This window comes from Cucurbita pepo, chromosome LG16 (genome assembly GCF_002806865.2).
Source record: "Cucurbita pepo subsp. pepo cultivar mu-cu-16 chromosome LG16, ASM280686v2, whole genome shotgun sequence".
In the NCBI taxonomy this organism is placed as follows: Eukaryota; Viridiplantae; Streptophyta; class Magnoliopsida; order Cucurbitales; family Cucurbitaceae; genus Cucurbita; species Cucurbita pepo.
Window position 1 is genome coordinate 3,579,411 of NC_036653.1, and position 14,257 is coordinate 3,593,667.

Consider the following 14,257-nt stretch of genomic DNA (forward strand, 5'->3'; position numbering starts at 1 on the left):
AAAAAAAAAAAAAAAAAAAAAAAAAAAAAAAAAAAAAAAAAAAAAAAAAAAAAAAAAAAAAAAAAGTCTCACATTGCTCATGTTTAAAAGTTGGGGAGTTAGGTGAAGGTCCCTTACTTCCTTTCATCCCACTTGAACGATTCGAAGTCAGTCGGAGAATATATTTTTTGACGGCTTCAAGCTAACATTTTGGCTGATCTGGCTTGGGTCTGATGCGCTCAGACCCTTTCCTACTAGTTTCAACTCTTCGGAAGTGTTTAAGGTTAGTATGACTATCTTTTAGTTAGTTTAAATTTTTGGAGTCAAGTTTAAATTATTTTATGCAAAATTTGGTTTAGCTAGTCTCAATTATTAATTAGGTTTAGCTAGTTTAAATTACTAAGAGTATGTTTAAATTGTTTCATGCAAAATTAGGTGAGCCAATTCTCATCTTAAAATTCTATTTTAGGATTGTAAGAATCCTTAGGTAGAATTACATTTTAGAGAGTAGAATCCTTCGGTAGAATTACATTTTAGAGAACAAAATCCTTAGGTAGAATTACATTTTAGAGAGAAGAATCTTTAGATAGAATTACATTTTAGAAAGCAGAATCCTCCAGTAGAATTACATTTTAGAGAGCAAAATCCTAGGCCAACCAAGTAAGTGGCCCTGCTATCAGTTCGGTCGGAAGACTTGTGTTGTGTATGATGACACGTGCCTAGTGGCTCATGCACATGTCATATATGTTGATATGTTATGATGATTTGAAGTGTTATGATATGTTATGATGATGATGTAACACTATGATGACATGAGATGTATGAGGATATGACATAGTATGATGATATCTCATATTACGATGATATGCATGTATAAGATGTCATGTTGCACTATGATATGACATGTCTGGCAATGAAGAGTTTTCTAATGCAACCCTTGAGTAATGTTATGAAGCTTATACATGCAAGTTTCCTAGTGAGTAATGTTATGAAGCTTATACATGCAAGTTTCCTAGGGTAATATGTGAGGTTATGCTGCATGAATGATTAAGATGAAAAGTATAAGGACTTCATGCATATTGTATGTCTATTTACATCGGGATACTTCTCCTTTTATGATAAGTACAAACACATATACTATGATGATGACGACTATAATACTTGGCATGATACATGTTGTCGTACTTCTGGACGTTCGGTTACGACTATATATCCCGACCATGCAGGCCCAGGGGGTGTGCGAGCCCACCTGGTGGGCCCACGTTCGCATATGTGAGTCGTGTGTAAAGAAGTACTACACATCCAATTTATTCGGACTGGAGGCTACTTAAGAGACTATAGTTTTAAATGATAGGTCTCTATTCATTAGTATTTTAAGAAATACTCAAGTCATGTGCTATTATTATATTTCAGGTAAATGCAAAGGCGCACCAAAAACCATGAAACTTGCATAGGGTAGTTGCATTTATTTTCGTAGATCTTAGATTCGTACAGGGCATTGTTATTTTTATATTTTCCATGGCTTATTTTAATTTACTTTGAATATTTTCTTTGTATTGTTTTAAAACCATTTTCTTAAACGTATAAGTCTATGACATTGTTTTATAAATTTGTTTTAAATGAATATTTCTGTATATAGAAGTTACGTCATGCATATGGTAACGACTCTAAGTCCCTAGAAAACTAGTGTCGTTACATTTTCAATAGACTTCGGTAGACCTCTTGAGGAGAAATAATGATTTCCTACCCGTTTTTTAGTTGAAATGAGTAGTTCCATATTTTGGAGCAATAACTCTTCTCCAAAGGGCCTCCTTCTCATGATAAGAACGCCAAATCCACTTTGCTAGGAGGTAGATGTTTTTCCTTATGAAGATCATATATCCTCAGGCCTCCTTCAATAGGCTTTTCTAAAGATCATTTAACAATACCTTTCTTGTCAGTATTGTGTTTCTCAGAAATATTAACGGCTATATTTGGGCTATTTTGAAACGACGATGGTTCAGAGATAGTTAAGGAGAGAGAAGGCAGAACAGATTGGGTAATGTTTGGTTTGTGGGGCTTTTGGTTTGGTTTAGACTTATACGTTTAGTTTAAAACAAGAAATAGAAATAACGTCGGTCAAAATAAAACCTTAACATAATGTTTGAGTACGAAAATGAAAAACCACCTATAAAACTACAAACGGAAAACGTTGCATACTACTATCGTATCTTAGCTTCCATGGCCATTCCAACATTCCCCCTTATCCATGTAGAGGCGCTTTACCTTTACTTGAAATGTAATATCTTAGCTTCCATGACCATTCCAACATTCCCCCTTATCCTTATCCATGCAGAGGCGTTTTACCTCTACCTGAAATGTAAGAGTAGCGCATGGCTGGAGTATTTTAAGAAACGTTTTAGTAAGTAACCTCATTGTTGTGGTTGGGTAATGCAAGCGCACACATACATGATAAGACCTATCTCTTAAAACAACATAGCATGACCTTAAACTCTTTTCAATTTCGGGCAGGGTTGGATGTATGGTACTTCCCCACACATGGCCCGACATTGCCCGGAATTAGAAAGAGTTCAAGGCCATGCTATATTGTTTTAAAGGATAGGTCCCATCATGTATGTGTGTGTGCTAGACCCAACCCCAACAATTGGGTTACTTAGTATTTATTAAAATATTCAAACTATGTGTTACTCTTACATCTCAGTAAAGCGTCCCCTTCCTGTTAGTATTTATTCTTTTTATTTATTTTCTGCATTGTTCTCCATTTCAGTTGCGTTTTTAACTAAAAAAACAATCAAGAACAATCGTAGTTCACGTGCTTTCCATATGTGTCGCTTCCAAATATGTTGATGGTATCCATATTTTTCACTTACGGTTTCTGAACTTCATTTGAGTGCTCTATTAATTTCATGCAGTTGTCCTCAGCGTATTGCAAGGCGAGGAAACTATGGGGCTTTTTTGATGGACAACTTACCTCTTGTAAAAGCAATAGTAGAGAAAGTGGCTTCCAATCTTCAGGTTCCTGTATCATGCAAAATCCGAGTCTTCCCAAATTTACAGGATACAATTAATTATGCAAGAATGTTAGAGGATGCTGGTTGCTCTCTTTTAGCTGTCCATGGCCGCACAAGAGATGAAAAAGATGGCAAAAAATTCCGAGCTAATTGGAGCGCCATTAGTGCTGTTAAAAACGCTCTACGAATCCCGGTACTTGCCAATGGGAACATAAGGCACATGGAAGATGTTCACAACTGTTTGCAAGAGACTGGAGTCGAGGGCGTGCTTTCAGCCGAAACCCTTCTGGAGAATCCTGCACTTTTTGCTGGGTTTCGAACCGCGCAATGGACAGCGGGCTGTGAAGAAAGTAGCAGGGATGGAAACCTGGATCAAGCTGATCTACTGGTGGACTACTTGAAGCTTTGTGAAAAATATCCTGTCCCGTGGCGAATGATCCGTTCACACGTACACAAGTTGTTGGGAGATTGGTTCAAGATTCATCCACACATTAGAGAAGATTTCAATGCACAATCCAAGCTCACCTTTGAATTTCTTTACAACATGGTGGAGCGGCTGAGAGAGTTGCAGGTAAAAATTCCTCTTTATATTAAGGATTCTCCTGCATCTGCTATTTCATCCATTGGTTGACTGCTTCACTGATCATTGATTGATAGGCTTACTGGTCTTAACTTAAAAATTCTTTGCCAAAATTAGATTCATTCTGTTGTTGTACCATTGATATTCACATAAAACTGTTCTTCAATCAGCTTGGACACAGCGATGAAAGAAAAGATTTTGCATATTGTGAATTGTAGCCTGAATTTATTTGATTAGGGAAGAGACAGAGAGTTAACGTTACCTTTTGGCTTTGAATTGTGAGTAGTGATTTTAACTATGCAAAATGCATGTCAACTCAAAGTCACCCACTTATTTCATCTTATTGTTTGAACATTGTTTCGTTGCCATGATAGCTTGATTTGATACGAGACTCGTTAAAATGGAACTCTTTTAACATGTCTTGTTTTGGTACGAGGTTGTCTTTTTTAGTTCGGGAGACAAATTAAATTATTGTTTGTTGAGATGTTAATTGGTGTTTTATCTATTACGTTATGTTTGGATTGGCTGGTATAAGATTATATAAAGACAACTAATTTTAGCCATATGCTCACGGTTGGGTTGGGTTTGGAAAATAGCACGAACGAGTCAGATAATATGCATCCTAAATGAATTAAGGAAAGCATACCTTGTATGGTATGCAAATAGAGAATTTACACGTGTATATTAATATTGAAATAGTTAAAACCACTTTAGTCAAATCAAAATTATTTTCAAACATGTTTTTAATCATTTACCATCAGTTTAATGTTTGATATACAGTCTTAAACTCGATTTTAATACGATATAAAATGATATTACATGATTAAAAACATGTTTCATCAGAGTATTTTATACACAACAAAAGTGTTTTTAACAATTTCAAGATCACTTTCAGACATTCTTCACATCGATCGATCTCCCTTTTGAGTTTGAAAACAACAAGATAATTTTGAAGTATATCGAGTCAATTGATGTGGAACCCAACGAAAATTTTTGGCCATACCCTCCAAAGCCAGCCACCATAAATGGCATGGTATCATTATGAGCACACTATACCCTCCTAAAGATTAAAGGTTGTACCATTATCACATCTAGCATGTGCTATGTTCTTAGTTTTTTTAATGTCCACTAAATAATACTTCTCTCTCAACCACCAACTCTATTCTAAGGTTCTCCCCTAGCTTGTTCTTGACACGTCCGTGCACTAGTGTGGTACTAAAACTATACTTTAATGTTCCACCTAATTCTCGAAACCCATAATTTTTTTTAAAAGAATCTCTCCAAAAAATTAATTTGAAACTATTATAACTTTTAAAATAATGGTCGACAATAATGCAATATAGTCAAATAATATTTAAGTAAATTGCAGGTTTAAATAATATTCCGTTTTTTCCCGAAAATGTCATATTATTAATTTGGATTATCGGGTATGAGACGAGATCTCAAGAAAAGAAATATATACCAATTAAATTGGGTATAGAATATGAGAAAAATGCTAATATATAATTTATTTTTTTTTGCGAATTAAAAACTATTTTATTGATTTTGTCATCCAATTAATATTTAATGAATCCTTATTTTAAATTTAAATTACTTGTCAAAAAAGTTTTATTCGAGTAAATTTAGAAAGTTAAAATTAATATTATTATTGATTTCAACTTTAATAAACTTTTATGGACGTTACTAATTAAATTTAATAATTTAATAATAGGAAAAGTGGAATTTTAAGAAAAAGAAAAAAGAAAAAAAAAAAAAAAAAAAAGGAAATTGTTCGCATCGGAATTTAAGAAGAAAACAAGCGGCGGTGTTGAATGATGATGAGGCCATGCCGAAGTGTCGACGCCATTTCGAGAATTGGCGTGATTCTCAAGCGACGTTTTCGAACTCCAAAGAAAAGAGATAAAGAAAAAAGAAAAGAGTAATCACACAGATTCTGATTTGACTTTTGAATTTAATTTTCCCTCGATATTTATCCAAATTCAAAACCCAATTTTATGCTTCACTCATGAATCTCAGCCGTACGTTTGATTCAACTCCGACTCTCTGCGACTGCTCCACTACTTCTCTCTTCCTCCTATAAGTCTGTGTTTCCGGCTGTTTCTCTCCTTCTTCCTGTGGTGGGATCGCCGATTCAGGGGTCGAAGATTTGTTGATTTCTTCATACAGAGACCGACAGCCATGTCCGGTGGTATTGCACGAGGTCGTCTTGCGGAGGAGCGGAAGTCGTGGCGGAAGAATCATCCGCATGTGGGTATTCGCTTCTTGTTTTGCTATGTTGTCTTCTGTACGGTGAAGGACCTTGGTTTTGTTTTGATTTTTTCGTGTTTTTTAGGGTTTTGTTGCGAAACCGGAGACTATGCCTGATGGAACGGTCAATTTGATGATTTGGCATTGCATTATTCCTGGCAAAGTTGGGGTATGGTATTCTCTTGCAATTTTTGTGGATGTGTTTTGAATTCGGACTTCGATTTATGGGTTGATTGTTGTTTTTGATATTATGCAGTTCATGCCTAATTGCAATATCTTGCATGCCCTAATTCTTGTCTATTTGAATGGATCCTTCACCAACTTGATTTATCCTTCGATTTTCTTTTCCCTTTTTATCTGGTTACTTCACCGGTTCTGTACTTGATCTTTGCTTGAAACTTGCATCTTCTCTCTTTACGCTAGAGCTTTATTTTCACTTCAAGCAACCTTAGACGTTTGGGAATCTCTTAGTTTTGAAGTATACATTCTGGTAATAGTGATTTTCAGCATAATAATTTAGTTGGAAAGGGTCTAGTCATTTGTGTTTAATCTATACTCCTTGCCTAATTTGTTGATTTCCCATGTAATTATAATTGGTGTTTGACCTATTAGAGCCTTTAATTTGTCGTTGTCGTTCTTCATATCGTTTTAATGGGGAAGGAATATCATTAGAGATGGCAAAATACAAAAGGGTGATTTAGAAATCAACCCAAAACCATGGGGATTACAAGTTCTCCTGTTGGTTCTAATCAGAAAAGAATTCTAGTTATAAAAAGATTCTAGGCAGTGTTCGAGGGAAAGCTTTGAAGACTATATGAAATCACACACTCCTTAATCCTTCTGGATTTGTCATAGAAAATATCATTTAACTGATAGAGGAACATGCCAATTGACGTTAAAAATGTCAGACGAATATCGCTTTTGGTAAAATAGCAGTGAACAAATAAATGATTTGTTTGTTTCTTTGTATATTGTTATTATTATTAGGTTTGTCTCTTCAAAAATCAAAATTAAAGTGATGATTTACACGGTGCTACGTTTCTGCTGATGTTCCTATCGACGTGTCTTCTTTTCATGTTGTCTATTGTTCTGTGGAATTTGTTCTCCAACTTTTTAAGTATGACGATGCTCTGAAGTTCTGTAGCATTTAAAGTCGGCAAAATCGTTAATTTCTTACAGACAGACTGGGAGGGTGGTTTCTTTCCCCTTACACTCAACTTCAGTGAGGACTACCCAAGTAAGCCACCAAAGTGTAGATTTCCTCAGGGTTTCTTCCATCCTAACGTGTATCCGTCAGGAACGGTCTGCCTGTCAATTCTCAATGAAGATAGTGTGAGTAGTAAATGAAAACTTACTGCTGTATGTTTATTGAGACGTCACCTGACCCATTCCTGAATTTTCTCCCTTCATGTGTAGGGGTGGAGACCAGCTATAACTGTTAAACAAATTCTTGTTGGGATCCAGGATTTGCTGGATCAACCAAATCCTGCTGATCCTGCTCAGACAGAAGGTTATCATCTCTTCATCCAGGTATGTCAATCACTAGATTCATTGTTCTTTTTGAATTTTGATCTATCTGACCACGTTATGTGCGCTTTATAATTTTTCTCCATAGGGCAGTGGAAAGCGCAACCCTTTCCCGTTCTAAGTGTAACATGTAGTGGTATATACTCAGTGATAGAACACTAGTGAAGGGATTTGGTTCACAATTTTGTGTGAAGGGATGGGAATCAGAAGTTCACATATTTAACACGTTCAATAGTTGGCCTATAACCTGCTCACTGATGTGCAGGGTTTTAAAAGACTCATTTGTTGGTTGAGGGTGGGTAGTGTAGCAAAACGACAATACGAAGACGAAATCGGTTAATTATTTGATTGTCTGTTGTGTCTTCACCTTGATTATTTTAGTCATCAGTAATACTTCTCCACGGTAATCGGTGCTCTTCTAGTATAATAACCATTGCTGTTTAGTATTGCACATAAAATTTCTGAAATGGATTTTTCATGATGGCCGGCCCTATCTGCATGGTCCTGTGGATTTGAACTGTGTAAAAATTGTTTTCAAGAGAAAATAGTTCATGTATTCATTGTATTAATTGTTTCTAGATTAGATACAACAAAAGAGGCATACAATAGGTGTGTTTCTAGATTAGCATGTGAACCTGGACAGTGAGCTATTGAGAATAGTTGCTTTTCAAAATGGAAAAACGAAGGGGTCTGGATCGATCCTTCTCATGCGTTCATGCGGATTTCGATGCCATTTCCCTAAGAAGGCATTGGTTCCTACAACCAGATTTGAACCAAACTCTGTTCGAAGAGATTTCGAACTGCTAGACTGCGGTTGGTAGTCTGTTAGGTGTATATAATAACCTGAAATTTTGTGAATCAGATAACCAACCATTCATTTCTGATTTTGTATTGTTAAATGGAAGAATTGATGGTTGTGCAGGATGCTGTTGAGTACAAGAAGAGGGTTCGCCAACAAGCCAAGCAGTATCCACCTCTGGTGTAAGCTAAATGTGGTTGGCATTAAACTTGTTGATACTCTTATGAATGATGATATTAGCAGCCAGTTGCCACTGATTGAATCAACATCTAAAACTGACTCGTTTTATAGATCTTGATGATATGTTGTGCACATTTCAATTGTGTCGTGATAATCTTTGAAACTTTTTAGAGTGTTTCCCAGATATGGACCCAACTTATGTGGATAATTATATTGGTAAACATGTCAACAACAGCCTTGTGTGCTGCACATTGTGTTCATATTGTGAAGTTGTGGTTTTCTGCTCTGAAATGTGTATGAAAGAACGGGTTTTTCTTAACTTATGGATCCTCTTCTTACTTGCTTTTATCTTTAAGTAGCTTTCATAGCTTTCATTGAATTCTTCTTCTGAGGAGAAAAGCTTTCTTCCTTAGAGGAGAGGACCAGTTTCTTNTCACCTTTTGACTCTTTTTGATTTGTGAAATGTTTCTTGAATTGTTTCTTCCTCATGAAGAAGTTTTTATACTTATTTGAAAGATGATATTGTCTGCTTTAGGCTCGTTATAAATGGTACCAGAGTTAGACACTGAGAAAAACCCGAGGGGAAAAGTTCGAAAAAGAATATTTATCCTCATAAGGATCTTTAGCATCAATAAACCACAAATTCAAATAAGTTTTTATCCTAACTTTCCAATATGCATAATTTGAACCATCGAAGTAAGGAGGTCGGGAGGTATATTGGCCTTCAAAGGTAAAGATAATTATATTACGTATGGTCCAACTTAACTTACTAAATCCCCAATTGCCTCTTGAACATTTGAATAAAATCTATCGACTATTTCCAGGATTAGAGCTCAATTGCCTCTATACCAATCGTCATTTTTTCGAGTTAAAAAGATCAAATTATTAAAATATTAGAGCTCAATTGCCTCTATACCAATCGTCATTTTTTCGAGTTAAAAAGATCAAATTATTAAAATTTTTAGAAGTTTATAGAACAAATTAATCATCCTCTCTTTTAACGCTTAAACACTTGATTCACAGTACAACAAAAATCTCTCTTGGAAAAAGAAAAGACTAAAAAAGGTAGTTCTAAAAAAAATTAGAAATTTTAGAGAAAAAATGGACAAATCAAAATTTAATTTAAATCATAAAAGTAAATAGAAAATAAAAGGCGAGATAAAAAAAAGAAATATATATATATTTTTAAAACATGTACATCCCCAATGGTCAAACCATTAATGGGCTCACTGTTTTTTTCTTTTTCTTTTTTTTTTCTTTCAAATTGACAGCTACATATATATAATCATAATAATAATAATTTTTTTTTATTTATTTTCTCTTTGTTTTATAAAAACAAAGACCTTTGTCGTCCAAGACTCCACATGTCATGTTCTCATTTGTTCCACATTTTTTTTTACCTATATATTTCTATTTTTAGCTGATTATTCAAAATACGTCCAAATCTTTGTTCCAAACTTTACTTAATTATTAAAAAAAAATACTAAATATTAATAGTAAATAAAATAATATTTTTTATAATAAAATAAGATTTTTTATAACAAAAAATTTATTAATTCATTTAGGTTTGAGACTAAGAGTAAAAAAAGCAGCCAAGATTACAAATGAAGTCCAATAATTCACTTACTTTCATTAGTCTGACCTTTATTTTAATCTAATTATTAATTGTTTATTAAATATTAGTTAATTTAAAAATAATTGACTTAAGCTAACTATCGCCCTTAATTTCTTACTTAAATTAGTGACATCACCATATGCGTGGCTTCAATAACACGGAATATTTAAAATAACATTTTAAAATGTAGCCATAAACTTATACATTTAATTTAAAACAAAAAATTAGAAATAACATAGTATTTTAACACATAAATACGAAGAAACCACCTATCAACTACTAATATAAAAACCAATGCATACTGTCACTCTATCCTGACTTCCATAGCCTTTCCAACATTCATCGTCATCCGTGCATGAGAATTTTACCTTTACCTAAAAATATAAAGGTAGCATGTGGCTTGAGTATTTTAAGAAATACTTAATAAGTCACTCAATTGGGGTTAGTAATGCAATCACACCTAACATGCTTGGATCTATTTTAAAACTATAACATCATCTTAGGCTCTTTCTATTTCAGGGAAGGGTTGGATGTGTGGTACTTCACCACACACAACCCACGTACACACGCATGGACCCACTAGATAGGCTCATATACATACCATCTGGGTTTGACTTGGTCAGGCACAATGCGCTAACACGTCACTAGAGGCCATAGAAAAGGAAAGGCACACATGATATCATAGCGAGCAAAAATATTGAAGGTACACTTTCGTACTAACATAACATAATGGGAAAGTATCTCGATACATATGACATACATACGTGCATGAGGTCCCATGATTTTTATTCATAACATAACATTAACATCATTCTCTTTCTCCTTTCATCCATGATATTTTACATAGATGCATCATGTATACATGGCAGACATTACATAATTTTACATGGCAAGCCATAACGTGACATACACAACATTTCATTTCATTCACAAACATAGCGTAATGGATTTCACATGCATACACAACATAGTAATATTACAACACATAACATAGTATAAAATAATATGGTACATGCAGGAGTCACAAGACATGTCTCATTATATTCAACTATCTAACTACAACAGTAAGGTCACTTGGTTAGTCTTAGTCGAAATCCCTAATTATTTAATAGCGGTTTCAAAACCACACTACAACCTTTAACTTTACCTATATCAATCCATATCACATTCATACCATATTAATATCTTAGTCTTGTTAAGTCATGACAATTATTTCCAATAGAAGACCTTAAACTACCTAAAATTAATATCTTAGTCTTGCTAAGTCTAGGATGATTATTTCCAATCTAAAACTACTTAAAATTGAGGAAATGGGAGTCTTATTGACCTCAAATACCCTTAATAAGGTAAAAAATGGCTTGGTTGCCCTTTTCCCCCTTTGAATAATAAGAACTATCTAATAATGGCGTATTATAGTGGCATTAGCGCTTTAGAAAGATTGCAGGGCGTTGAGGCTTGACAAAAAATCTCGAAATCTATGTAATAAGGGCGTATTAGAGTGTGTTAGCACTTTAGAAAGATTGCACGACGTTAGAGGCTTGACTAAGAATCCCTCCCTCTCTCTCTCAATTGGTTACCTGCAAGAATATCACCTCAACCAAAATCATTTCTGTGAGGTTAGAACTTTTTTTTTTTTTAAATATGATTAGACTAATTTGTCTAGATAATAAAAATAAAATAAAAATCCTACTTTCAAAATAGTGATAGAAAAATGGATATGATACTTTTATCATTGGTTCACTTAAATTGAAATTCATAATGATTTGGTATTTACCGTTAACATTAGGATGCTCCTGCAAGGTTACGACTTATAACTCAAACAAAGAACGTTCTTCTCTAGAGCATGAGTAAAAGAAAATGATGTATGCATCTAATGCAAGACCCGTCGATAAGCTAAGATTGCGACCAAGCCCTTCCACCCCTAAAAGCAAAGACCAAACAACTACCAAGTTGTCGAGGACACGTCTGAAGTGGAGGCAGGCATACCCTCTGTGAGATCTCACATCGGTTAGAGAGAGGAACAAAACAATTCTTTATAAGGGTGCAAAAACCTCTCCTTAGTAGACGTGTTCTAAAACCTTGAGGGGAAGCCCATAAAGGGAAGCTCATAGAGGACAATATCTGCTAGTGGTGGACTTGGGCTATTACTAATGATATCATAGCAAGACACTAGATGATGTGCTAGCAAGGACATTGGGCCTCCAAGGGAGGTGAATTGTAAGATTTCACATCGGTTTGAGAGGAGAAGAGAGCACTCCTTATAAGAGTGTGGGAACCTTTTCCGAGTGGACGCATTTTTAAAACCTTGAAGGGAAGCCCGAAAGGAAAAGTTCAACGATGACAATATCTGTTAATGGTAAGCTTAGGTTGTTACACTCTTTATGTCTACCACTATAACGACCCTATTTTTCTAATACAATAAAGTCACTACCACATGTATGACATAATGGTTAAGTGCGAAAATATTCATTTAAAATAATTTCAGACGATGCCATGAACTTTAACATTTGTGGTAAAACCTTAAAACAACACAAAGAAAAACAGTAAAGCGAAAAATAAATAACATAACATTTGAAACGAATAGGAAAAATAAATAATGACCTGACCTGACCTAACCTAACCTAAGGACTACAAAAAGACAAAATGCAATTACCCTAACATTGGACCCATGACCTTCATCATGACGTATCATCTATATAGGAGTGTCTTATCTTTACTTGAAAAATAAGAGTAGCACATGACTTAAGTATTTTAATAAATACTCTGTAACTAACCCCACTATTGGGGTAAAAAAATGCAAACACATGCAACATGGTGGGACTTATCATTTAAAAACATAATGGCATGGTCTTAGCAACTTTCTAGTCCAATAAAGGTTGGATGTGTAGACATGATTTTGGTGACCGGTCATATCTTCTATAGTACATTTTGGGGCATTTTAGCACTGGTGAGTGTAGACATGATTTTGGTGACCGGTCATATACCCCGTATTAACACAACAATAATAGTAAAGACCTATCTAATATGAAAGCAGTAAAAGAGGCTTGAAATGGGCATGCGGCCATGAACAACATATCCTGGACAAGCATGATCGGGACATCTGACATTCGGCCACAGGCAACACGCCTTAGACAAGTATGACCGGGACATCCGACATGTGGCCACAAGCAACACACCTTAGATAAGCATGATCGTGACACCAGACACAACGGAGGGAGAGGGCTCACATCACATCATGATGAACATAAATGCCGTAAGCCATAATGTACGCATCTATTCATCATAACAGGGAAGTATTCTAATGCACATGACACACAAAGATGCATGGGTCCCCCAAACTTAAAATCATGGCATACTTTATAATGTAAGTCAAACTTTCATTCATCTATAACATATGAATAACATAATGAGTATGTGAATTATGCCTACATAATCTTTATCAATTCTTTCATAGCATAGCTTTCATGGCATAGTCTATGGAGGTTTATGCATCATAGATTATCGACATCATAGCATTTTATACAACAGGACACAGTCACAATATAACTTGGCTTATATACTTGACATAACTCAACATAGCATAACATCGAACAACATAGCATAACATACCATTCATACATGACACGTGCAGGGGCCACAAGACACGCGTCATTATACATAATACAATTCATCCAACCAAACCAAAAGTAGTCACTTACTTAGTTGGCCTAAGCCACGGTCTTTAAGTATTTCTAGAGCTAGCTCGTTTCTATCCCTCAAAGTTCGTTTCAACCTAGGCTGACTCATCACATCAAAGTAATTCATATTAGCGAACTACTTAAAATATCAAATAATTCTAACTTCTAACTCAAAATAATTTAAATTGAGCACTAGGGGTCATGTTGACCTTAAATGTCTCCGATAAGGTCAATGGAATTAGGAATTCGATTTGCGTCTTATCGTAAGTCGATCATCTGTTCAATCTAGAATTCCATCTCTTCTTTGGTTTCTAGTACCGGTTTGATTTGAGTTCCTTTGTTCAAATCAATATCTAAAGAGAAAAATTAATACCACTAAAACAAACTGGAAGCATAAGGGAATATGTCAGACAGTTCTCGACCCTGATGCTGAATATCAGGGGCACGTTAGAGAAAGACAAGGTATTCCTCTTCATAAATGGATTGCAACCGTGGGCCAAAACAAAAATATATGAGAAAAAGGTTTAAGACCTAGCCACCGCAATTGCCAGCGCCGAAAGACTCCTAAACTTTGGAAGCGAAGCGAGTTTCCAAAGAAAAACAACACAAACCCCAAACACTGGGGGCAAAGCATATAAGCCG

General features: G+C 35.0%; 2 protein-coding genes across 3 annotated transcripts in view; both read left to right on the plus strand.

Annotated features, from left to right (window-relative positions):
* LOC111777519 (tRNA-dihydrouridine(16/17) synthase [NAD(P)(+)]-like) overlaps positions 1–3,938 on the plus strand; it is a 9,384-nt gene extending 5,446 nt beyond the window's left edge. Inside the window, exon 3 of the mRNA XM_023657164.1 lies at positions 2,892–3,938. Within this exon, the coding sequence (XP_023512932.1) occupies positions 2,892–3,621 (730 nt within the window). The 3' untranslated portion in view covers positions 3,622–3,938. The remainder of the gene's footprint in view (positions 1–2,891) is intronic.
* Positions 3,939–5,386: 1,448 nt separating this feature from the next.
* On the plus strand, positions 5,387–8,642 carry LOC111777688 (SUMO-conjugating enzyme SCE1). Of its 2 annotated transcripts, XM_023657405.1 has the most exons (6): positions 5,392–5,488; positions 5,587–5,817; positions 5,903–5,986; positions 6,997–7,149; positions 7,234–7,347; positions 8,267–8,642. In XM_023657405.1, the coding sequence occupies exons 2-6, from the start codon at positions 5,749–5,751 to the stop codon at positions 8,327–8,329; spliced, it is 483 nt and encodes a 160-aa protein (XP_023513173.1). In that variant the 5' UTR covers positions 5,392–5,488; positions 5,587–5,748; the 3' UTR covers positions 8,330–8,642. The 2 variants fall into 2 exon arrangements, with proteins under 2 accessions (XP_023513172.1, XP_023513173.1); XM_023657404.1 differs by having other exon boundaries at positions 5,387–5,817.
* The last annotated feature ends 5,615 nt before the right edge of the window (positions 8,643–14,257 follow it).

Excerpts from the sequence above, each read along its gene's own strand:
- LOC111777688 (XM_023657404.1), top strand. The coding sequence starts at position 5,749 with ATGTCCGGTGGTATTGCACGAGGTCGTCTTGCGGAGGAGCGGAAGTCG. Across the intron at positions 7,150-7,233 it reads CAATTCTCAATGAAGATAGT|GGGTGGAGACCAGCTATAAC; the intron begins GTGAGTAGTAAA and ends CTTCATGTGTAG. Across the intron at positions 7,348-8,266 it reads GTTATCATCTCTTCATCCAG|GATGCTGTTGAGTACAAGAA; the intron begins GTATGTCAATCA and ends ATGGTTGTGCAG.